Here is a 24,722-nt window from a genome sequence, read left to right as displayed (position 1 = left end):
TGGGGTCAAGGTCACTGTTACAAAAATAGAGAAAGAGAGTCCACTCAATTGAGGTATTATGCTGTAATTGTGAGTGTAGTAAGCCTACATGCAGACCTTGCTTTCAAAGTTAATAAACTTAATGAAAGTTTAACTAAATTAATTTGTAAAGAGTCTAGTTTCTATGCATGGTCACATTTCTTGTTTAAATTTCTACATTTGGAGCTTGCAGTTTACATAATACACTATAACTTCTACAGATGTTTACATATGTGCTGAATAACTTCTAAAGATATTCAACGTCAGATGGGTCTTTGTTGTCATTTGACCAGGTGACTGACAAAAAAATGTGTATTATTCTATCAAAACAGAAGATAAGTTAAACTCACTGTCTTTGGACAGCTGTCGTTTAATTTTTATGCCGCCTGATCGAATGATCGGGGTATATTGTTTTTGGCCTGTCTGTGTTTCATTGTATGTGTCTGTCATTGAAGCTCATTGGGTCATTGTCGACCTGAAATGGCTTGAAGTCACCCGGAGGTGACTAGAAGCCGATTCTTGACACCCAAAGGGTGACTTCAAGCCGATTCATGTTGTCGTGAATATTATATGAGATTTTAGGCGTAGCGTTGATTGGCGGTTGCCGCGAATGAGCACGTTACTATTATTATTATTTTGACGTCATATAGATTTGTATTGTTGTTGACGGGCAGTTGAATTAAAGGATCGAACCTGAACAGTCGTGTTTTGCATATCAACTCAAAGTACACCATTATACCTTCGTGAAATTGGTGCCGTGAACAAACAGTAAAATGCCGACGACAATAGAGAAGTTACTAGGCCAGCGGCTAGGTTTGAAAAATATTATTGACCGTTTCGACAGTAAAATAGAAGAAGCGAGCGATGAAGACGATGACATTCAGTTTCAAGCGCTTATCGAGAAATTAGAAGAAAAAGTGGCATGTCTGCTAGTCCACAATGATAAAATTCTCTCGCTCACCGACGCCGACGCTGCGCCAGAGGAGATGGTCAAGGCAGAAGAGTATACCTTCGACGTAGAGGTCAAACTACGAAGATACAAGCAGCGTCTACAGCAGCCTAACATTGGCATCACAGACGCCGCCGATTTATTATCGCTTGCATCTGGTTCCGGTAGTCAGCAGGCATCCGGTCCACTACCACCAAACAACCAACGCAGGGTGAACACCAATTCATCAAACAACAGCGGCCAGTCAGCGCCCGAGATAAGTACATCTAGTACTCATAAATTGCCGAAATTAACACTTCCACGATTTGACGGTGATATATTACAATGGCAATCATTCTGGGATTCATTTGAATCGTCAATCCATTGCAATGTCAACTTGACTGATGTGCAGAAATTCAATTATTTGAAAGCACAGTTGGAGGGTACAGCCGCCATGACTGTTGAAGGATTTGCACTCACGAATGCAAATTACACGCGCGCAGTCGAATTGTTACGTGAAAGGTATGGTCAACATTGCAAAATTGTTCATGCAACCATGCAAGCGTTATTGAAATTGTCATCACCAACTTCCACAGTCGCGAGTTTGAGAGGGCTTTACGACCGCATGGAAACGTATATCCGGGGTCTTGAGTCGCTAGGACAACATCAAGATATGTACGGTAGCCTATTGGTGCCAGTTGTATTGGAAAAATTGCCGATGGATAAACGTAAAAATCTCGCCCGCGTAAACGAGAATAATGACTGGTTTTTGCAAGATCTGCGACGAGCGATTAACAAGGAAATCAACATTCTCGAGATCGGCACCGGAAGTTCCTATGAGTTGCCGGAAGTTAGCGACTACAACTCAACAGCATTGTTTCATGCAAGTGCGAATGGTAAGAAGACTTCATACACTCCTAGCAACAAGTTTGGCAAAAGGAATACGCAAAATTATTCTAGAACATGTGCATTTTGTGATCAAGAACATTTAAGTTGTGAATGTAAAAACTTTCCTGACACTGCTGCCCGAATGAATGTTGTGAAACAGAAACAGCTTTGTTTTAACTGCTTGGGTAAACACCGAATCACAGAATGCAAGTCAAACAGACGCTGTCAAAACTGCCACCGGAAGCATCACACTTCTATCTGTAAGGAGCTACAAAGAAAACTGGAAGTTGAATCACCGCAACCGGAAGCCGCCGTATTCTTCTCGTCTACAAAGAGGTCGAACGCAGACGTTATATTAAAGACCGCCATTGCCCCTGTTTCGTCGTCTCACAATACAACGGATGCTGCCATATTAGTTGACGAAGGCGCACAGCGAACCTTTATCACCAGAAAGCTTGCTGACGATCTTCAACTAGAGAGTGATGGAATAGAAACACTTAGCCTGACGGGATTCGGAGGAAGTAATAACAGAAGCTTACAGCAACTAGAACGCACGACAGTGTACATAGTTTCGAAGAGAAAGAAGATACCTGTTAGTGTACTCATCGTCCCCACTATTGCGGCTCCCATCAGATGCGGATATCTTAGATCGACTGCGGAACTTCCGTACCTGCGGGGATTGAAGTTGGCTCATTCCGTTACAGGTGAAACGTTATTTGACATTTCATTACTTGTTGGAGCTGACCACTATTGGGATATTGTCAAAGATCATGTTGTTCGAGGGAACGGGCCGACCGCCGTCAAGTCTAAGATTGGTTATTTACTGTCCGGTCCGATGCCCTCCACGTCTCATGCATCAGCTGATAAGCACATCTTGAACGTACTTGCATCGCGCGCCCCAGAACACAGCATATTAGAACGTTTCTGGAGTCTTGAGAACATGGGTATCTCACCTTGTGAACCTGACCGGAAGTCTGTCGAGTACCTACAGCAATACCAAGCGACAGCTATTGAGTACGACAACGGAAGGTACCATGCCAAACTACCATGGAAGCAAGACCACCCTGCTCTACCAACAAACCACAACATAGCCTTGAAGAGAACTGTTGGGGCTATTCAGAGGTTGTGCAATGAACCGGAAGTGCCTCGGCACATGGTGACATCATAGCAGAGCAGGAAAGACATGGCTTCATCGAGCGGGTACCACTTGGTCAAGAGTCAGCTGAACAAGTGCACTACATTCCTCATCACCCAGTGGAAAAAGAATCATCAACGACACCCATACGCATCGTCTACGATTGTAGCTGCCGTCAGTCACGTGATTCACCAAGCTTGAACGACTGCCTGAAATCAACGCCACCGGCATTGAACGAGCTTACGTCGATTCTTACAATCGTCACAGAAATGGAGGCTGTACTTAACGATCGGCCATTGACGTATGCATCAACAGATCTAAACGACCCCGCGCATATCACGCCGTCGCAGCTGTTATACGGTCGCCGAGTTACAACGCTGCCACACGATGACGTCACATTCGATGCCGGGAGTACTGTCGCTGCAGCCGATCATGCTACATTTAACCGCATGGCAAGGCGACGAGAGCTGCTCATACAACAGTTATACAGACGCTGGAAGACTGAATACCTTACGTCACACCGCGAGCACCACCGAATACCTGGTTCCAACACGCAGACGATCAACACCGGGGACGTGGTGCAGATCCATGATTATGGCCCGAGATGTTGATGGAAACTTGCCGTGGTCGTCGATGTTGTTGCCGAAAGGGACGGGCATGTTTGCGAGGCGAAAGCGCGAATCAGTAACGGATTGTATACCATAAGGCCAATAGCGAAACTTTATCCACCGGAAGTGAAAAGTGCCAATAAAAACTGATGGACAATCATGATATTGTTGTGATGGACTGTTTTTAAATATTTAAGCATTTTGTTATGATTATCGTATTCGTATACTTATGTGAAAACTCTGTTTTTATCATTTTGCGGCCCCCAGTATGTCGTGAATATTATATGAGATTTTAGACGTAACGTTGATTGGCGGTTGCCGCGAATGAGCACGTTACTATTATTATTATTTTGACGTCATATAGATTTGTATTGTTGTTGACGGGCAGTTGAATTAAAGGATCGAACCTGAACAGTCGTGTTTTGCATATCAACTCAAAGTACACCATTATACCTTCGCGAAACATGTCACCCTGGGGTGACTAGAAGCCGATTCATGTCACCCTGGGGTGATTTCGAGCCAATTCTAGTCACCCGGTCGGCTTGAAGTCACCCCAGGGTGACTTCAATCCATTTCAGGTCGACAATGACCCAATGAGTGTCATTGAATGTGTCCCATAACTTTAACCTTGGTCATAACTTTTGCAATATTGATGATAGCAACTTGATATTTGCATGCATGTGTATCTCATTGAGCTGCACATTTTGAGTGGTGAAAGGTCAAGGTCATCCTTCAAGGTCAAACGTGAAAAAATAAATAAAAAAATTCATAGTGGCGCATTAGGGGGCATTGTGTTTCTGTCAAACACATCTCTTGTTTGAATCATGATTTGATATTATAGAAATTATAAATCTCTTTTTACAAGGCTTCCCTAAATCATTAAACAAGGCATTGACCTTGTATTTCCTACATTTTCAGATAGAGACGGTTCTGAACACTTATGTGGACTGGGTCCGAAAGATGGGATTAGAACCGGTTAACTATGTAAACTACTTCTTTGCTGTTTGGATACCTGAGGTACGTTGAAACTTGCAGAGTTGATTGGATTTTAGTGGTGAGGGACATATTGTTTTTGCCCTTTCTGTTGGTTTGTGTGTTTGTTTGCATCAAACTTGAACATTTGCCATAACTTTTGCAATATTGAAGATAGCACTTTATATTTGGCATGAATGTGTATCTCATGGAGCTGCATATTTTGAGTGGTGAAAGGTCAGGGTCATCCTTCAAGGTCAAAGGTCCAAAAAATATCAAAGCGGCGCAGAAGGGGACATAGTGTTTCTGACAAACACATTAATTGTTTTCAGTTGTTTTCATAACTGTCAATCCAATGTAAGGCTTCATTCCTAATTTTTTTTACAATACAAACCCCAGCAGAATTTAGAAAGAAAGTTGCCCATATTATCATGTATCAATATCAATTTTATGACAATGAAGAAAGTTGGTAATTGCCATATAGTTGTAAATAAGATTGAAGACTTGACACTTTTAATAGTGAACAATATTGAGTTGTTTCTGTTTCAATACAGAGACTTCACAATAGGTTAAATATTGAACAATTAAGCTTTACAGATTGAGACTTGGGGGAAATTTAAATAAGAAATGTTGCACATAGGGACTTGCTGACTAAATGCTGGGTATTGTTTCAGTGTTAACTGGGTCCATTTTAGTTGCCATTTCTTTTTCTGTTTATATTTTGTGCTTATCATGGCTTTCTACCTTTCAGGCTATTGTATATTATTTCCGCAAACAAAAAAGGTACTCCAGACCGAAGGCCTTAGAGATGTTTTATAAAGGTAAGCATGTTTGTAAGAAATATAAATATATTTTTATGAAATAGATTTTCTCATTTGACATATTTAATTTTTTCTGTATTATCATATTCATTAGTTTAAACTCTATATAAGCTAGATTACTTTGAAAGCTTATGTTTGATAGTGGCGCTTATAGCCTTTTACTATGGAGAACCAGTACTTAGCATATTTTGTTAAGAGATATTGAACGCTCAGGTGGCGTATTAAATCCTGGACCTCACTATCGCATGGCTGACACAGGGCTATAGATAACAAACATATTTGCGTTATTACTAGAGATGGCAACGGTTATTCGGTTAACCGGTTATCTGTTTGTTAAGGAGGTTAACCGGTTACACAATTAATATTCTGTTAATCTTGAAGAAAACACACACTTTTTGGTTGAACGCAACACATGCTCAAATTGTTAGTTTTGTTTTACTTCATTTCACTGTAATGGCTAATCCACTTATCCTATCGCAAATTATCGGCAATTACCATCCCGTGATGCCCACCTGTGGATCAAAAGCGATTAGAGTTGTAAACCATCGGGGTGCAGCGGATTAATGACCAGACACAAGAGCAATAAGCACCTACTCTGCAGTGTGTTTGTTGAGCACGTTACATTCTATTGTGCCATTGTGTTGACTACCACTGCTTGATATAATCAATAAAGTTGGACACTGTGATTACACCCGATCACTGTTGTTTTAACAACTTTTGCAAATTTAAACGCCCTAATAAACAAAATATATTTACGATAATTGACAATTGTTAGTAATCAGCAAACTGTGACTGCATGCACGGACTCTAGATTACACAGATAAGAAACGGAACCGTTACGCAAAATATCTTGTTGTGTCTAAGTCACGTGACCGTGTCGTAACTATCGATCTTTTATCGAAGCGCCGAGGTTATACATTTGATGTACCCACTGACGTATTTTGTTAAATTATAATTTCATTTCTAGGCCAATTTTGACAAATTATATATCATTGGAAAGCTTACGTAATGTAGTTTTCAGATATATAAATATATATTAAGTTTTATTTCTGATTTTGGCAGCCCGGCGAGTTATAACTTAAACTTTTGCAAATATCATACCGTTTTGGAGTTTTAGAATCTAGATTTACGGTTGACATGTTCGTACTTTATACCGATTTGTAGCGTTTATATTTGGAGTTCAGTTTTTAAAATAACATCTTGCTTAGGAGAATAGAATTCTGTATATGATAGAAAAAAAATTGGTTTAAAAATGAAAGCAAGTAAGGAATGAAGGCGGAAAAAAGTAGCACGCGGTCCTAACGAACGGAACTGATGCTATGGTCTTGGCGATTATGCTTTTGTTTAGATACCGGCCATTGAATTTCCTTTGCCATGATTATATTATAGTTTTTTATGGAATATATTGAAATTTTTTGTTCTAGAGACATATCAATAAAGCTAAGTATTAATGAAGCTTAATAAATAAACGATTTTAGCTCTTGATTATAACACAGAAAGTGTGTTAATTTTATGATGAAACAGCGTATATAGCGGACCCTCTTGATATTTTTCGGCTTTGCATACTTCAAATATAATGGGTGTCAAAACATTCATCGTTTGTTGTTTATTATCAAAAAGGTAATTATAAAAAATTATATGAAAGGTTATTAACCATAAATCATCAATTAAATAAAATTATTTAAAGATTCTTGAAAATCACGGTCAACTGCCTATGCATGTGTATTGAAATATCTTTATAAGTTATCAGAGTTATAAATATATAGAATTCTAAATTATAACTCTGTATTATTTGTATTATTCGGAAAGATTATTTAACCCCGTTGTGGTCAAATGAGAATGCTGTTTTTAATCATGTTGTTCCGTACACTACCATACACGTTTTATAGGACTACGAAATGACAGAGTTTTTACCGGTACCCGCTAAATACGTTCAATGTTAAGTATTAGATTTTTTAAATGTTTAAAATGTACATGTATTAAGCACTTATAATTATTATGATTAAGCTGGCTAACATCTATACAGTATGTAGTTTATGGCAATCTGTATGGGCAGATGACTATAAATGTTTTCAATACGCTACATATCTTATAAACGCAAAATTGAGTATTTGGCGTTACATTGGGCTTCAGAAGTCAAAACAATGCTATTTCGTTATGGATATGGAAATGTATGGATAAGTCAAGAAATTGGTGATGTTAATTTATTCATTAGACACTTTCGCCAACGTATTATTGATTGTTATACTCAAAACTGGCAAAGTGATAAAAATAATTCTTCTCGCTGTCACCATTAGATGTACATGTATTACAAGACAATGCTAAATACTGAAAGATATCTTACCTTAGAAAACATACCATATAAACATAAAATTGCATTTTCTAAATTTAGATGTTCTAATCACAAATTAAATATTGAGATTGGTAGACAATCAAATATCCCATTTGATGATAGACTATAGATGTTATTTTTGTCTGGATAACAATAATATACGTGTTATTGATTGTGAATTTCATGCATTTTTCTATTGTTTTAAACACACAGACATCCGTACCCAATATCTTTTTAATTGGTACCATGGGGGATGTTCAATATCTGATTTTTATTCATTAATGGGATCAAATAATGATGAAATTATCCATAAAGTCGCAAGTTTTGTATACCATCTGTTAAACAACATCAATTCATAACTTTGTATTTATATGTATATCTACATGTGAAACAACGTCAATTTGTATGTATTTATTTATTTATCTAAAAATGTATAATTAAATATGGATAGAAATAGTTACAAGGCAACTATGTGATTGTATACAATTTGTGTATATTGTGTATTTTTGGGCCGGTGGCCTGTATTTACTTCAATAAAATTGTTTGAGTTGAGTTGAGTTGAGTTGAGTTGATTACTCCAAGAAATGACCACTAATACCACGAGAAGACATGGAGGTATCATAAAAAGTGTAAACTTACCAGACATTGCCACCTGTGGGACCAATATACAAGTATAGGTCCCTGCTGTGGCGTATGACACCATAGTGATATTTAGTATTAGTCGGCACAGTATCTGATCATAACGAGATAATTGGTTTGTGCTGAACACAGGGGCAATAAAACCACAGATCTATCAATAAACAAGATTATTGAGATATCTTTTATTGAACACCGCGATAAAAATGCTCAAACCACGGACTCTAGATTACACGGATAAGAAACATGGCAACATTCTCAGAATCATCACTGCTATATGTGTAATCACCTAACAATTCGTCTAAAAATAATGTATATGTTTGAGTTGAAGACGATGTACTGTTGTATAAGCCTGAATAAACTATCTGTCTGCCTGTCTAAATCTAAGCCGTCATCGTCCCAGTGAAAAAAATCTGATTTTGAATAGTTGGACATAATGCCCTGATGTCAAAATACGAAATGACCCGCGTAACACCGACCGTGATTTTCAAGAATCTTTAATAAATTGATAATTTAAGGTAAATAACATTTCATATAATTATACATAATTACCTCGTTGATAATAAACAGCAAACGATGAATGTTTTTGACACCCATTTTATTTCAAGTATGCATGCAAAGCCGAATAATATCGAGAGGGTCCGCTATATACGCTGTTTCATCATAAATTTAACACCCTTTCTGTGTTATAAACAAGAGCTGAAATCGTTAATTTATTAAGATTCATTTATAATAAGCTTTATTGATATGTTTCGTGAACAAAATACTACAATATATTCCATAAAAAATATAATAAGATGGCAAAGGAAATTCATTGGCCGGTTTCTAAACAAAAGGATAATCGCCAAGACCATAGCATCAGTTCAGTGCGTTAGGAACGCGCGCTACATTTTCCCGCCTTCATTCCTTACTTTCTTTCGTTTTTAAACAATTTTTTTTTCTATCGTATACAGAATTCTATTCACCTAAGCAAGATATAATTTTTAAAACTGAACTCCAAATATTAACGCTACAAATTGGTATTAAGTATGAACACGTTAACCGTAAATCTAGATTCTATAACTCCAAAACGGTATGATATTTGCAAAAGTTAAAGTTATAACTCGCCGGGCTGTCGAAATCAGAAGAAAAACTTCATATATATTTATATATCTGTTTACTACGTAACGTAAGCTTTCTTATGATATATAATTTGTCAAAATCGGCCGAGAAATGAAACTATAATTTAACAAAAGACGTGAGTGGGTACACCAAAATGTATAACCTCGGCGCTTCGCTGTACGCGAATTGTAAAAGGTCGATAGCCACAACACGTTAAAACGCGCGGTGGTAAAATATAAAATGTGTATTTCTTGTGTTTAACTCGCTATAAATCCATTAATAACAACGGGAATATACTTAAAGTTATATTTTTTTGAAAGAGGAATTAATAAGCAACAAGATAACGTATAAACCAATAAAATCGGTTGAATAGTATTTGCATAAGATTGAATTTACTACAGTAAGGGTCAAATACTCGATTCATCTCCTATCAATATACACTCCGTGCTGCATGTAATTCTTAAAAGATAAAAAGTGTTAATAAAACACAACATAATTCAAATTCTGCACTAGCTTTTATTGATCAAGGTGTAGAACAATAATTATGTGTAAATGGCATGAAGGTAATATAACAACAAAGAAATATCACAGTTCACCGACAAGCACGTAAAAAATGTTGGAAATGACTTTCGGAAATGACTGAGTATTATATTCAAAATGTAAAATATTAAATTTAGAATTTGATTTACCAATTTAAAGGCCATAATTTTAATGCCATAATTATTGCCCTTAGATTGTCCAAATTTTCATTTTATTATACAAAATCCTTGTAAACACTCTAGAGGTCACAATTTTGTTTCAGATTTTATGAATCTTGGTCAAAATATTGATTTTTGTAAGCAAAGTTTGATGTTTGGTAAGGAGGGTCAACTCAAAATAAAGGTCACCAGGTAAAAGCTTCCAAAAACATTAACACTCCATACGCCAGAGTTTTGGTTCAATAATGATGAAACTTGACCAGGATGTTTGTCTGGACAATATCTAGGTCAAGTTTGACATTTGGTAATTATTAAATGAACTGACTCCTCTCGGGTGAGCAAACTAGGGTGATCTTGGCCCTCTTGTTATTATATTATATATGTCATTCCCTAAATTACCCACTTGAGTTAAAACACCGAGGTTGTAAAACCCATTTAAGCTCAAAAGTAGGGGGTGAAATTTTTTGCTAAAACTATTGAATTTACAAAAACACTATTGTTGTCAAAAACAGGGGGTAAATTATCCAATATACCCCAAAAGTTATCTATAGCCCTGCTGACACCATATCCTCTAGTCCACCATGATCTTTTTAAGGACACATCATTTTGTTACAGTAGAATAAATTGAAATAGCAATAATTATGTCAGCCACAGTGCTCCAGATAAGGATTTGTGAAATTAGTAACGGTACTGCCACTGACAGAAAGAAAAGGAGTAACGCTTAAAATCAATTAGTACCTGTACTACCATATCCAAAAATACAGGTAGTACTGTACTACCCGTGTTCTTGGATATTGAAGGGTGTATAACTGACTTAACAGAAACATTTGCAGCAATTATAATAAATATATGTAGCTTCTTAAACAGTTATTGTATTAGGTTTTCCATTCTGAATTGTGATGCTAATACAACTACACATAAAAACTCATGACTAATACTATTTCTTTATTTTTCTTGACAAGAAAACACAAGCCAACTAGTAAGCTAAGTGAATAAACACTTATTTCACTGTCTCATCCGTTGCCCATCGTGTTTTCTAACGTTTTACGCCACCGATGCAATCAAATCGTTTAATATCGGGGCGACAATGTCTTTTTCTGGGTTTACAGATTTAATGTCAGGATGGTTAGAAGACACCGTATGTAGTCATTATATGACAACAAATTGTTGTTTTGAGCCGCTTTCGGTTAAGCCGGCATTCAATTGCGCGCAGACATATCGTTTTTGACGGATTTACAAGTTACAGGAAATCACGCAACAAAATAGACAATAATATATGAACCCAGTCAACAACAATTTTTCTGTAATTTAAATTAACGAAAAGCGCCATTAGGTTAGAGACCAACAAATCACGCCGCGCTGACGCAGACGTATCGGTACGGCCAGATTTTTTTCGTAAATGCGTAAAATGGATATAAATGTTGTAATTGAACGTCCAGTTTATAAAAATAAATGCGTCAATCTTCATGAAAAAGGCGTATTTACGGCTGTACGGCCCTTATCTGGAGCTCTGGTCAGCCATGATTTGTTAGATTGTTGGTCAATTGGTCAGTTTGTCAGTATGTTGGTCTGGTTTCTTTGTCAGTCAGTTGGTAGACAACTATGTTTTGTAAGTCTAACAGTTTCGATTGGGTCTTCACCAAAGTGAATGAAAATATTTGTTGACAAGTGAGTTAAAATACCAAATGGCTACAGAAACAGCAAATTTAAGATTATTGATTGATCTCAAATTGACATCTTTACATGTTTTAATGTCCTCAGATAAAATGATCAGGGGGTATATTGTTTTTGGCCTGTCTGTCTGTCTGTCTGTCTGTCTGTCTGTCTGTCTGTCTGTCTGCCTGTCTGCCTGCCTGCCTGCCTGCCTGCCTGCCTGCCTGCCTGCCTGTCTGCCTGCCTGTCTGTCTGTCTGTCTGTCTGTCTGTCTGTCTGTCTGTCTGTCTGTCTGTCTGTCTGTCTGTCTATCTGTCATTGTATTTCTGTCATTGTATGTGTGTGTCTGTCCCAAAACGTTAACCTTGCTCATAAAATGAGAACTCTTGGGTCTAAGTTCTTTAGACTTCACATGTGCATGCATCTCATCGACAATCTACAATCAAACTTTGTTTGAGGTCACTAGGTCAAAGGTCAAGGTCACTGGGGGCATTGTGTTTTACAAACACAGCTCTTGTTTCTCTTAATGTCTACTAGAAAGGAACCAAAAGTTCATTTGTTAATAATGACCACTGGCCCATAATAAAGCATACATTAAAACTTTGTGAGAAATGGCTCTGGTACAATCATACACAATAATCATGCGATAAGACAGCTTAAAATGCATGTAATTATTTTTTGTAGTGCAACTTTATTTGTTTATTGCATTAAACATCTAAAGAAAGCAAAAGCGACAGTTTCCGGTCCACTCCCAGATCAATATTGTCTAAAATGCTATTCACTTGCAGAGGAAATTCAGCTTAACATATCAGCAGGATGGGTATGTTGTATTATGTTTGTACTGAATGCAGTCCCATGTTCTTCAGGGTATCGGAGGACCAAAGAAGAGCGGCAGGTTTTGATGGCAAGCCTGCGCAAAACCAGATAGCTTCACCGTTTGCAATAAACATTCTGTGCCGTCATTAATATCAACTCTGTACTGTCATTTAAAGGCGTTGGTGTTCAGAGCTTGCTGTAAAAGAAGTTTGAGAGTAATTTGTTCCCAATGTTTGACTCATGACTTCAAAATTGCAGCCAGAAGATCATGGGCTAGTTGTGAAAAAACACACTTGTTTCTGTTTTCTTCTGAGTAAATTGGCATATAAACACCTACCATATTGAAAAACTACTGACCTTTTTCAAACTTCTGTATTGTTATCTAAATTTCCAAAGTAATAGGCCAGGAAGTTCAGACTTGAAAGCCAATGTAAGATGTGGTTATTAAATAAGGGTGTAAAAGAAGTGCCTTGTGGGCTTAATACAATTCTATATTGAAGGATTTAGGAAATGTTAATAGTTAATAATAAACAGGATTTTTTTAAGTGAATAGAGATTGGCATGATGTGTGTTCTTTGATGCTCTTGTAGCCCACGCAATAATGTATTTTTAAAATATTTGTTCTAATATTAAAGTATCTATTTGCTGCTAGAGCTAACACACAGTCTTGATTCAAACTGTACACGCTGTTTGCTCATATGACTGCTGTGATACAATCCCAGTTTCTTAAACAATTTGTATAAAATAATGTATTTATGTTCCTGTCAGAGTATAGACATAGTTTCCAATAAAAATGCCATGATGTACAAAATATGGCGCTTTCTTTTATTATGCTGCCCACATATTTATATATGGTGAGCATAATAGTTGCCAGTTTGGGGCTCCTTCTTACTTCCGTCACACTTTTGTTACCGTTTCTCATAGGGCTTTCAATATTTTTACTGCTCTCTTACATATTTGGCATGTATGGACCTTTACCTTTTGATGATGTTTGAGGTCACTGGGGTCAAGGTCACTGAGGTTTATAATAGATTTTTCCGTCACAATTTTGTTACAGTTTGTAATAGCACCTTCAATATTTTTCTGATCTCTTACATATTTGGCATGTAGGTACCTTTCATGGACCTCTACTTTTTGATGAGGTTTGAGGTCACGGGGGTCAAGGTCAACGAGGCTAATAATAGATTTTTCTGTCACAATTGTGTTACAGTTTCTCATAGGCTAGCGCCTTCAATATTTTACCGATCTCTTACATATTTGGCATGTACCGGTAGGTACCTTGCATGGACCTCTACCTTTTGATGAGGTTTGAGGTCATGGGGCTCAAGGTCAAGGTCACCGAGGCTAATAATAGATTGTCTCAAGGTCACACTTTGGTTACAGTTTCTCATAGTGCCTTCAATATTTGATCTATCTCTTATATATTTGGCATGTAGGTACCTTGCATGTTCTTCTACCTTTTTGATGATGTTTGAGGTCACTTGGGTCAAGGTCACTGAGGCTAATATTAGATTTTCTCAAGGTCACACTTTTTTCCACACAATTAAACCATATATCGACAAAGCATCATTGTGGAGCATCCATCAGTTTTACTGATATCCTTCTTGTATGAGCTGTCTGTGTTTAATTTAGACTTGTGTATTGCTTTATGGGTTTACAAGACAATTCAGGGAATGAACCTATTTTCATTATTTATTAGATTGTTTGTTTGCATTGTTATGCCCTGACTCCCCTTTGGTCTGTTGCATTCTTCTGCATATGTTAAAGCCCTGTTTTACAAAAAACAACAACAGAACAACTGTTATTAAACCTGTGGCAGGGTAACTCCACAAAATTTGCATCTAGAGTGGCAGGAAAGATAATACAAACATTTTAATCAGCATGTTAATTTGCGTCCTTGGGTATTTGCAACAAGAGCAGGTGTATTGCCTCTTCTTTCAAAACATAACCTTTAAAAAACTAGAATAGCTGCTAGTGTGATCTCACTTGTAATTGACCAATATCGCAATGTGATTTTGTGCTATTGGCTATTTTTTAACATTAGTTTATTCTAAGACAAATGTGTAATGTGGGCGACAAAATTTTTCTACAAACACAAGGCTAGTTTTTATTTAGTTTGTTTGAAAATTGTACAAATGTTGTTCGTTTTTGTCCACAAAGTGGAATTGTTTAATGTTTTTTCTATTGTTTGTTGGCACCAGTAAGATGAATGCATCAGTATGCAGTGCCAATAATTGCAGGTTAACTGACTTTGCCTTTTCAAAAGTTTTAATTCGATTTTTACCATACATATAAGAATGTTTGTGTGCATAATATAGGCAAGTTTTTTGGTGCACTACTTTTTATGCTCCCCAAAAAATTATTTTGGGGGCAGCATATAGTCACCGCTTCGTCTGTCCGTGTGTGTGTCTGTCTGTCAGTCCGTGCACAATTTTTGTCCGGGCTATTTCTCAGCAACTAATGACCGGAATTCAATGAAACTTTATGGCAAGCTTCACTACCAAGAGGAGATGTGCATATTATCAGCGGATTCTGGTCGGATGATTTTTCACAGAGTTATGGCCCTTCGAAAATTTCTATTAAAAAATTCTTGTCCCCCCAACTACTGTGCCCTTTTATATCTGAATATATAGTGCAATATTGTGACAAAAAAAACTTTGGGGAGCATCACCCGTCTCCAACGGTTTCTTGTTTGTAACAGGAAGGGACAAATAATACAAAACTTGAAACACGGTTCAGGGGACTATTTGTTAACTCTGTAAATGCCACATTTATTGTCAATTCTTAATGAAAATTGCTCAGAACATTTTCCCCAATGTTAAATCATTAGAGTTCGAATCTGGGTCACAATTGGTCAGATTGTGATCTAGGCCAAGTTCGAAAATGGTTCCTGTCTGTTGAAAGACATGGCCACCAGGGTGGGGGCAGTTGGCCTTATTTGGGTGTAGTGAAACCTAGTTAACACTCGTAAAGTCGTATATTTGGTCCAATCATGATTAAACTTGCTCAGAACATTTTTTGTACTGATAATTTGGGCAGTTTTCCTAAGATGTCTATAGTGAAACCTTGTTATAGCACTCTAAAAGTCACATGTTTTATTCAGTCATGAAACCTGCTGAGAACATTTATAATGATGACTAAAATATATTAGTTTTATGGATGCAGAGAATTGAGTTGGATTCAGGAAGACCTCAAATGTTTTTATTTAAAAAAAATTGTCTAGTTATTGTTAGTTTTAATTAGTATCTCAACATTAAAAGAAATGATTGAAACTCATAAACCAGCTTTTGTAAAACCAGTGTTGTTAAATGAGTTTACCATTAATCCTGGTTCACTTAATTATTAAGTTTCAATATTTGAAACTAATTGATTTCAGATACTGGAAAACACCATTACCTTCATTGTAGCAAAATACAAACATGTTTTTGAATCTTCGCTATTTAGTTGCCAATTGATGTATGTCTTCCTTTTTGTGCACATAATATGTATATGCAACAAGCTTTAGTGAAGCTATACTAGTTTCAGTACATATCATAGTTATATTTTCTAAACTAAACAAATGTTAACATTGTGTTTTCAATCTTGACATATTCCTAATTAAGAGTAATTATTTATCATTTGTAAATAATGGTACATTGTAAATAATGGAAGCAAATTGTACACACTAATATCTTATTTATATAAAAATAAAATATATTTGTATGTTTATTATAGAATGTTTTGTTGGTCTATAAATTTATGTTTTTCAGGGTGTGTTTATTTCTTTATTTTTGCGTTATTTATTTATTTTTATTTAAATCCTTTAAATATATACCTGTGCAGAAAACTGTTTGTGAAAGAAAAACTAATAATAAGGATTAATTATAATAAGAATTATTTTGTGTATTTTGAATTTGCTTCATTAACATTTTAATGGTAGAAAGATATAAACAACAAAGTAATCTTCAAATGTCTTCTATCTATCCATATGGTTTGATTTACATGTACACTATTATAGAAAATTTCATTTTTTTACTTTTCACTGTTGAAAAAAAAGCAACATTCTAATGACCTGCATTTGCTATCTTTTGTCGAAACCTGTCTGATTTACTTTTTGTATTTTATGTAATGGTGTGCCATTCATTTGTATATTGTCAAAAATATCGGTATTTGTTTTTATAAATTTTAAAAGCCCATATCCAGGGTGCAGGATCGGGGTTTACACACGGGCTGGACAGAATGTAAACATTATAAAGAGCTTTATTTTTGCAAATGTCTTATGTTATTGAATTACATTTGCAAAAATCTGTAATGCATAAGACAGTTTTCTTGCAGTGTGTGCCAATATCTTAAGGTATACGAATAAATCCTTGAATATGTCTGAAATCGTTGACAAAATTTCACATTGTATGAAGCATAACCGTGTAGTACAAATTGAATTTTTGAACAAGAACATTGGCGTATTTAATAAAGTAATTCTGATGTATTTCACATTGCCATAAGCAGCATAAAAACGTTTCTTTAATGCACTCGTTGAAAATCTTATGAAAAATTGTTTAAAAAAGTTATTTGAAAACAAAAAGCACCACTTATCGGTGTGTTTACATCCATTAATGTTTAACCCACAGTCACATGACCATGCACCCTGATATGATTGTTCCATTTTTAAACTCAGAGACAAAACAGTACAAATATTCCTTTTTTAGCCCACATCAGCATATAGTTCTCACAGTGAATTATGGTGGTCAGTTTTGGTCTATTGTCTTGCTTTTTTTTGCGTGTCTTAAACCGTCAGTTCTTTATCAATGATATGTCCTTTTTATTCCATGTTGATGAAACTTTATCTTTATCTAAGTAGAAAACCTTGTTACCACTCTATAGAGTTCACATGTATGACCCATTTGAAATCAAACTTAAGCAGAACAAGCAAATTCGTTGAATTGATATCTCCCGCCAATATGCTTCTGGACACAAAAGTATTACATTTGACACTCAAATAAGCATTTTTTTAAGATACAAAGGGCCATAACTCTGTTATTAACTGATGGTGTACAATGCCATTTGGCGTGCATCATCCTCTTATCCATATACATACTCATACCAAGTTTCATTAAAATCCGCCTAAGCTCTTTCAAGATATGGCTCCGGATGGAAGGACGGAAAACGCCAAAACAATATCCATCGGCCTATGGTGAGGGATAATAATAAACTTGACATCTTGGCTGAGTAAGGTTCTGGCGCAAGGTCATCCAAAATTTATGTAAACAGGTCAAATGTTAGAAAAACCGTGTTACCAGTCTAGATGCCACAATTATCACTCAATTTCAATGAAGCTTTGTCAAAATGTTAATAATGACAATACATGTATCTAGGTGGATTTTGAAATAGGGTCACAGTCATACATTTAGGTCACCATGTCAAATATTTGAAAAATCTTGTGAACACTTTAAAAGCCACATGCATGACTCAAGCTTGATAACACTTTGTAAGAGTATGTATCTTGACAATGTTGAGGCAAAGCTCCAATCTGGGTCATGTACATCCAAAAATAAGGTCTCAAAGATATCCTAAAAAAGAAAATAACCAACAGCTATCAGCTGGGTTAGAGTAACCCAGATTTATACAAATGGCTAAACTCTTATAACCTCTCAATGAAACCCATGTTAACATCAATCATTATGAAACATGGTCAGAATGTTATCTTCTTACAATATCAAGGTCACATGAATTTGGTTAAAGTAGGTTTCAAAGTCAAGTTTTCCAGACTCGTACCTTGCTCTCTGGTCTGAGAACTTCAGAGCCAACGTTGCCTTTTTAGCTCGACTATTATATATGAAATATATATAGCGGAGCTATCCTACTCACCCCGGCGTCGGTGTTAGAGTGAGCATGCAAATGTTAAAGTTTGCATACCACCCCAAATATTTCCTATGTCCCTTGACATATTGCTTTCATATTTGGCATACTTCTTTACCAACATGACCCCAACCTATAAACAAGAGCAGACAAATGTATCAAGCATTTTGTAATAATTATGGCCCTATTTTCAATTAGAATACATGTATGCATATTATTAATAACTCTATGTTAAAGTTTGCGTACCACCCAAAATATTTCCTATGTCCCTTGACATATTGCTTTAATATTGTGCCTACTTCTTTACCAACATGACCCCAACCTATAAACAAGAGCAGACAACTGTATCAAGCATTTTGTAAGAATTATGGCCCTTTTTCCACTTAAAATATGCATATTATTGATAACTCTATGTTAAAAGTTTGCTTACCACCTCAAATATTTTCAATGTCCCTTGACATATTGCTTTCATATCTTGCAAACTTCTTTACCAACATGACCCCAATCTTTAAAGAAGAGCAGACAACTGTATCAAGCATATTGTAAGAATTATTGCCCTTTTTCCACTTAGAATATGCATATTATTGATAACTCTATGTTAAAGTTTGTGTACCACCTCAAATATTTTCAATGTCCCTTGACATATTGCTTTCATATCTTGCAAACTTCTATACCAACATGACCCCAATCTATAATGAAGAGCAGACAACTGTATCAAGCATATTGTAAGAATTATGGCCCTTTTTTGTCTTTGTAACTTTGAATATTTTGTTACATTATGTGTTTAGATCCACTTTACTTCTAAAGTATCAATGCTATTGCTGTCAAACTTCAACTGCTTTCTTACTATCATGATGTTACTGTACCTGGCAAGTTGAATTTGACATTGACCTTTGAATGACCTTTACTCTCAAGGTCAAATTAATAAATTTTGCTTAAATTGCCATAACTTCTTTATTATGCCCCCCTTCGAAGAAGAGGGGGTATATTGCTTTGCACATGTTGGTCTGTCTGTCGGTCGGTCCGTCCACCAGGTGGTTTCCGGATGATAACTCAAGAACGCTTAGGCCTAGAATCATGAAACTTCATAGGTACATTGATCATGACTCGCAGATGCCCCCTATAGATTTTGAGGTCACTTGGTCAAAGGTCAAGGTCACTGTGACCCGAAATAGTAAAATGGTTTCCGGATGATAATTCAAGAACGCTTATGCCTAGGATCATGAAACTTGATAGGTAGATTGATCATGACTCGCAGATGACCCCTAAAGATTTTCAGGTCACTAGGTCAAAGGTCAAGGTCACCGTGACCCGAAATAGTAAATAGGTTTCCGGATGATAACTCAATAACGCTTATGCCTAGGATCATGAAACTTGATAGGTAGATTGATCATGACTCGCAGATGACCACTAAAGATTTTCAGGTCACTAGGTCAAAGGTCAAGGTCACGGTGACCCGAAATAGTAAATAGGTTTCCGGATGATAACTCAATAACGCTTATGCCTAGGATCATGAAACTTGATAGGTAGATTGACCATGACTCGCACATGACCCCTATTGATTTTCAGGTCACTAGGTCAAAGTCACGGTGACCCGAAATAGTTAAATGGTTTCCGGATGATAACTCAAGAACGCTTATGCCTAGGATCATGAAACTTGATAGGTAGATTGATCATGACTCGCAGATGACCCCTATTGATTTTGAGGCACTTGGTCAAAGGTCAAGGTCACGGTGACCCAAAATAGTAAAATGGTTTCAGGATGATAACTCAAGAACGCTTATGCCTAGGATCATGAAACTTGATAGGTACATTGATCATGACTGGCAGATGACCCCTATTGATTTTCAGGTGACTAGGTCAAAGGTCAAGGTCACAGTGACCCGAAATAGTAAAATGGTTTCCTGATGATAACTCAAGAAAGCTTATGGCAAGGATCATGAAACTTCATAGGTACATTGATCATGACTCACAGATGACCCCTATTGATTTTCAGGTCACTAGGTCAAAGGTCAAGGTCACAGTGACAAAAAACATATTTACAAAATGGCTGTCACTACAACTGAGAGCCCATATGGGGGGCATGCATGTTTTACAAACAGCCCTTGTTTAAGATCAGATTTGATTTATACTTTGACAAAACAACACTTACCTGACATACCACAATGGACTCTACCCATACCATCCCCCACGCCCCTCCCCAGAATCACCCCCCCCCCCCCTCAAAAAAAAAATCTTTTTTTTTGCAAGATCATCTATTAAATGACCACACACGCACATTATACCCCCCTTTCCATGATGGCTTACGTTATACTGTCAAGCACTTGAATAGTCGAGCGGGTTGTCCTCTGACAGCTCTTGTTTGTTATACAAACACGGCCGTTAATCACGCGCGCCACCTCTTTTTAGAGACGCATTGATAAATGAGCCAATGCAACTTCCGAGGTGGCGCTCAGGCCCGTATGTTTTGAAATTTAATGGATGGTTTTACAGGGTGATTAGATTTTACATTTTTTTCAACACATTTCGCAATGTTAAAAAAATCGGCCAATGTAGTACGATTCGGCGATTATAAATTCATCTAAAAATGTAAAGAAACATACAATCACAACCCTTTTGGAAACGTGAGAACCTTTATAAGTTGTGGCATGGTAGAATTCCCTCATTACATAAAACGATTGCTTTGAACCTGTGCAAGTAAATGCGAGCACAAAAACATCGGCTTCTAGCCGATCTTATAGATAAATTTGCATTTTTCAAAAAAAGATGGAGCCAATGCCAAGGAGGTGGCGCTCAGATTAGGAGATGCCAATGCACATTTATACTTTTCTAATAATATATTGATCGTCTTTGTAAGATAACAACATTTAACATGTAACATACAAAAATGTTAACGAAAAAAGACCGAGCTATCTTCATTTTTTTTTTTAAACAATATAAATGAGCCTAATTAAGATTCGTTGACCTTGGCCTTTTAGTAAATTAAGCATTTGGATTAACGGCCACAAATCATAGTTTCAAGAAGAAGTGTTATCTTATACTTATTTTGTGAATTATCATACTGAATACAATTATTGATGTCGTTGAATTATTTTGATAATGTTGAACATTAAGTTAATGGCGTGATTGAGTATTACAAATTTTTGGTATACATTGTATATTTTTTATTTATGTTGGTGACTTCTCTATTGAGTTGATCACTTATATATTAAAAAAACTACATCTTATTTATTATAGATTGTGTTTATGTTTTGTAAAGATACATGTATGGGCCTTAGTATGTACGTTGAAAAATAAATTTGATTACACAAATAACATTATCTATCAAATCTACGTCATGTGATAATGTCATTGCGATACGACTGTTAATTGATACATCCTGCATTGGCGCCACCTCCTAAGCATTGGCTCCATCTCTTTTGGAAAAATGCAAAATTTTCTACTACGTCGGCAAGAAGCCAATATTTGTGTGCATGCAGCATCTAATGTATGTTGTACGCAATCGTTTGATGCCGTTAGCGATTAAATTGGGTGGACATTTTCTCGTCACACAGGAAAAACTCATCCAAATGCTTTTTAAACTCCACCATGCCAAAACTTATAAAGGTTCTCACGTTTTTAAATGGGTTGAGAATTTACGTGTCTGTACATTTTTGGAAGAATTAATCTTCGCTGAATCGCACTACATTGCCTGATTTTAAAAATAATGCAAATTATGTTGAAAAAACATGTAAAATCTAAGCACCCTGTAAAATTGTTCATGAATTTCAAAACATCCGGGCCTGAGCACCACCTCGGAAATTGCATTGGCTCATTTATTAATGCATCGCAAAAAAAAGGTAGCAGCGTGATTAACGGTCGTGACAAATCGTTCTTAATAAAGAAGATGCAACATTCAAAGATTAATTAAATAGCTACAAGCAATATTTAAAAGGCTTGCAAAAGAGTTTGTATCACTTTGTAATTGTTATGAAATCATTTCATGCTTTTTGGGAATTACAAATATAAAACTTTGTATTATCTCTGTATTACCTCTTACCCTATATACCTCTGCGGTCTTTCTTATTAGCATGATAGATGTGTAGATTTCTGTATTGCCTCTGTTTGAGAAATTTTCTGTGAATCATGTTGAACCTGCTTCATCATGTATTGTGATTAATTTTTATACCCCCATTACCATTGGTAATGGGGGCTATATAGGAAAAAGTTTGTCGGTCTGTCTGTCATGAAAATTTCATCAGATCTTCACTAAACTTGGTGAGAAGTTGTATCTAGATTATGTCTAGATCAAGTTTTAATATGGGTAATGCCGGGTCAAAAACTAGGTCACGGGGTCACTTAGTGCGTTTTAAACCGAAAGTTTGTCTGGACCATAACTATGTAATTTATCGTTAGATTTGAAATGAATTGTTACATTTGTTCACCATCATGGGACGGTGTGTTATGTGAAAGAAGAATGTTGATATCTCCAAGGTCAAGGTCACACTTGGAGTTGCCCATTAATGAGCTTGTCCGGGCCATAACTTTTTCATTTATTGTGAGACTTAAAATTCATTTGGCACATTTGTTCACCATCATTGGACGGTGTGTCATGCAAACGAATTACGTCGATATCTCCAATGTCAAGGTCACAATTTGAGTTCAAAGGTCAAAAATGGCCATAAATGAGCTTGTCCGGGCCATAACTATGGCGTTCATGGTGAGATTTTAAAATCATGTGGCATATTTGTTCACCATCATTGGACGGTGTGTCATTGGAAAGAATTAGGTTGATATCTCCAAGGTCAAGGTCACACTTTGAGTTCATAGGTCAAAAATGGCCCTAAATGAGCTTGTCCTGGCCAGAACTATGTCTTTCATTGCGAGATTTTAAATATTATTTGGCACATTTGTTCACAATCATTGGACGGTGTGTCATGCGAAAGTATTACGTCGATATCTGCAACGTCAAGGTCACACTTTGAGTTCAAAGGTCAAAAATGGTCATAAATGATCTTGTCTGGGCCATAACTATGTCATTCATTGTGAGATTTTAAAATTATTTGGTACATTTGTTCACAATCATTGGACATTGTGTCATTCGAAACAATTACGTCGATATCTCCAAGGCCAAGGTCACACTTGCAGTTCAAAAGTCAAAAATGGCCATAAATGAGCTTGTCTGGGCCATAACTTTGTCATTCATTGTGAGATTTTAAAATTACTCTGTACATTAATTTTGTTCACAGTCATTGGACAGCGTGTCATGCAAAATATTCTGTGTCAATGCAGCATGTGGGGGTATACGTCACGTCTGTGACAAAGCTCTAGTTTATACTGTCTTCACAAGATGTGAGTCACAACCTTCTGGAGATAACATGGTCACAAAGAATAATTATAGTATGGTTACTCTATTTTCTTTGTTTCTATAGATCCACAATTGAAATAATTGAAATTTGTATTTGGGACCAGTTTGCTCAAGATCAAGGTCTATTTTATTGAAAATAAAACTTTCCACTGAACATCTTGAGTTTGGCTGGTTGTATTGATCTCAAACTGTGTTTGCAGGTAGATAACATGCAGACCTTGCTTGAGATTGTAGATAACATGCACACCTAGCTAGGGATTGCACAATAATTTAACCCTTTGCATGCTGGGAAATTTGTCGTCTGCTTAAATGTCATCTGCTGAATTTCTTAAATTAGCATTTTTCTTCATTTTTTTCAAAGAATACTATCAGAATAGCAAACAGTTTGGATCCTGATGAGACGCCACGTTCTGTGGTGTCTCATCTGGATCCAAACTGTTTGCAAAGGACTTCAACATTCGGTTTCAGCACTGAAAGAGTTAAATAAAAAATTAACACATTAAAACCATGTTTTGTGACATTTCCACGTTTCTTGTTTTATTGTTATATCAAAATCGAAATAATTTGTATCATTTATGTTGGGTCATCTAATATTGCAATTATAAAATATTGTTACATCAACTCGTGTTGCTTTCTTTCAATGTACCAATCTTCATGACAGAAGAGGTAATTACAGTCGAAATTAAAAAGTGACATATATTTCAGCTATTAAGATTGATCGTTTTCCAGAAGCGTCAACTGGATGTGTGGCAGTTCCTGGAAATCAACAACCATATTTGGTATTTTACAAGAACAAAAAAACTTGAGCTGAATAGTTATTTCCAACTCTTTAAGTGTTGCATCAGGTGTATGCTTAAGCTTTGTAAATTGTCTCTTAAATGGTGGTAAGGGGCAAACATGATGATTAAGGGAAAGCACCCTAATGTTGGTCACC

The 24,722-nt window shown here is 36.3% G+C and overlaps 2 protein-coding genes across 3 annotated transcripts in view; both read left to right on the top strand.

Annotated features, from left to right (window-relative positions):
• Positions 1-23,942, top strand: part of LOC127852240 (uncharacterized) — a 37,164-nt gene extending 13,222 nt beyond the window's left edge. For both annotated transcript variants that reach the window (XM_052386132.1, XM_052386131.1), the window contains 3 exons: positions 4,496-4,594; positions 5,301-5,370; positions 12,657-23,942. In XM_052386132.1, coding sequence (XP_052242092.1) covers positions 4,496-4,594; positions 5,301-5,370; positions 12,657-12,718 — 231 coding nt within the window. In that variant the 3' untranslated portion in view covers positions 12,719-23,942. The remainder of the gene's footprint in view (positions 1-4,495; positions 4,595-5,300; positions 5,371-12,656) is intronic.
• On the top strand, positions 351-4,359 carry LOC127852239 (uncharacterized). The gene is made up of 2 exons (XM_052386130.1): positions 351-1,938; positions 2,311-4,359. Exons 1-2 carry the CDS (start codon positions 792-794, stop codon positions 3,000-3,002), a joined length of 1,839 nt encoding a protein of 612 aa, XP_052242090.1. The 5' UTR covers positions 351-791; the 3' UTR covers positions 3,003-4,359.
• Positions 23,943-24,722: the final 780 nt, after the last annotated feature.

This window comes from Dreissena polymorpha, chromosome 12 (assembly GCF_020536995.1).
Source record: "Dreissena polymorpha isolate Duluth1 chromosome 12, UMN_Dpol_1.0, whole genome shotgun sequence".
NCBI classification, from domain to species: Eukaryota; Metazoa; Mollusca; class Bivalvia; order Myida; family Dreissenidae; genus Dreissena; species Dreissena polymorpha.
Note: the sequence above shows the minus strand (reverse complement) of the source record. Positions and strands in the feature narration are given on the sequence as shown.

What these genes read in the sequence shown, in the direction of transcription:
- LOC127852239 (XM_052386130.1), top strand. Translation starts at nt 792, where the DNA reads ATGCCGACGACAATAGAGAAGTTACTAGGCCAGCGGCTAGGTTTGAAA. An exon ending in TTGTGATCAAGAACATTTAA is followed by an intron (nt 1,939 to 2,310) that starts GTTGTGAATGTA and finishes ATCTTCAACTAG; the next exon opens with AGAGTGATGGAATAGAAACA.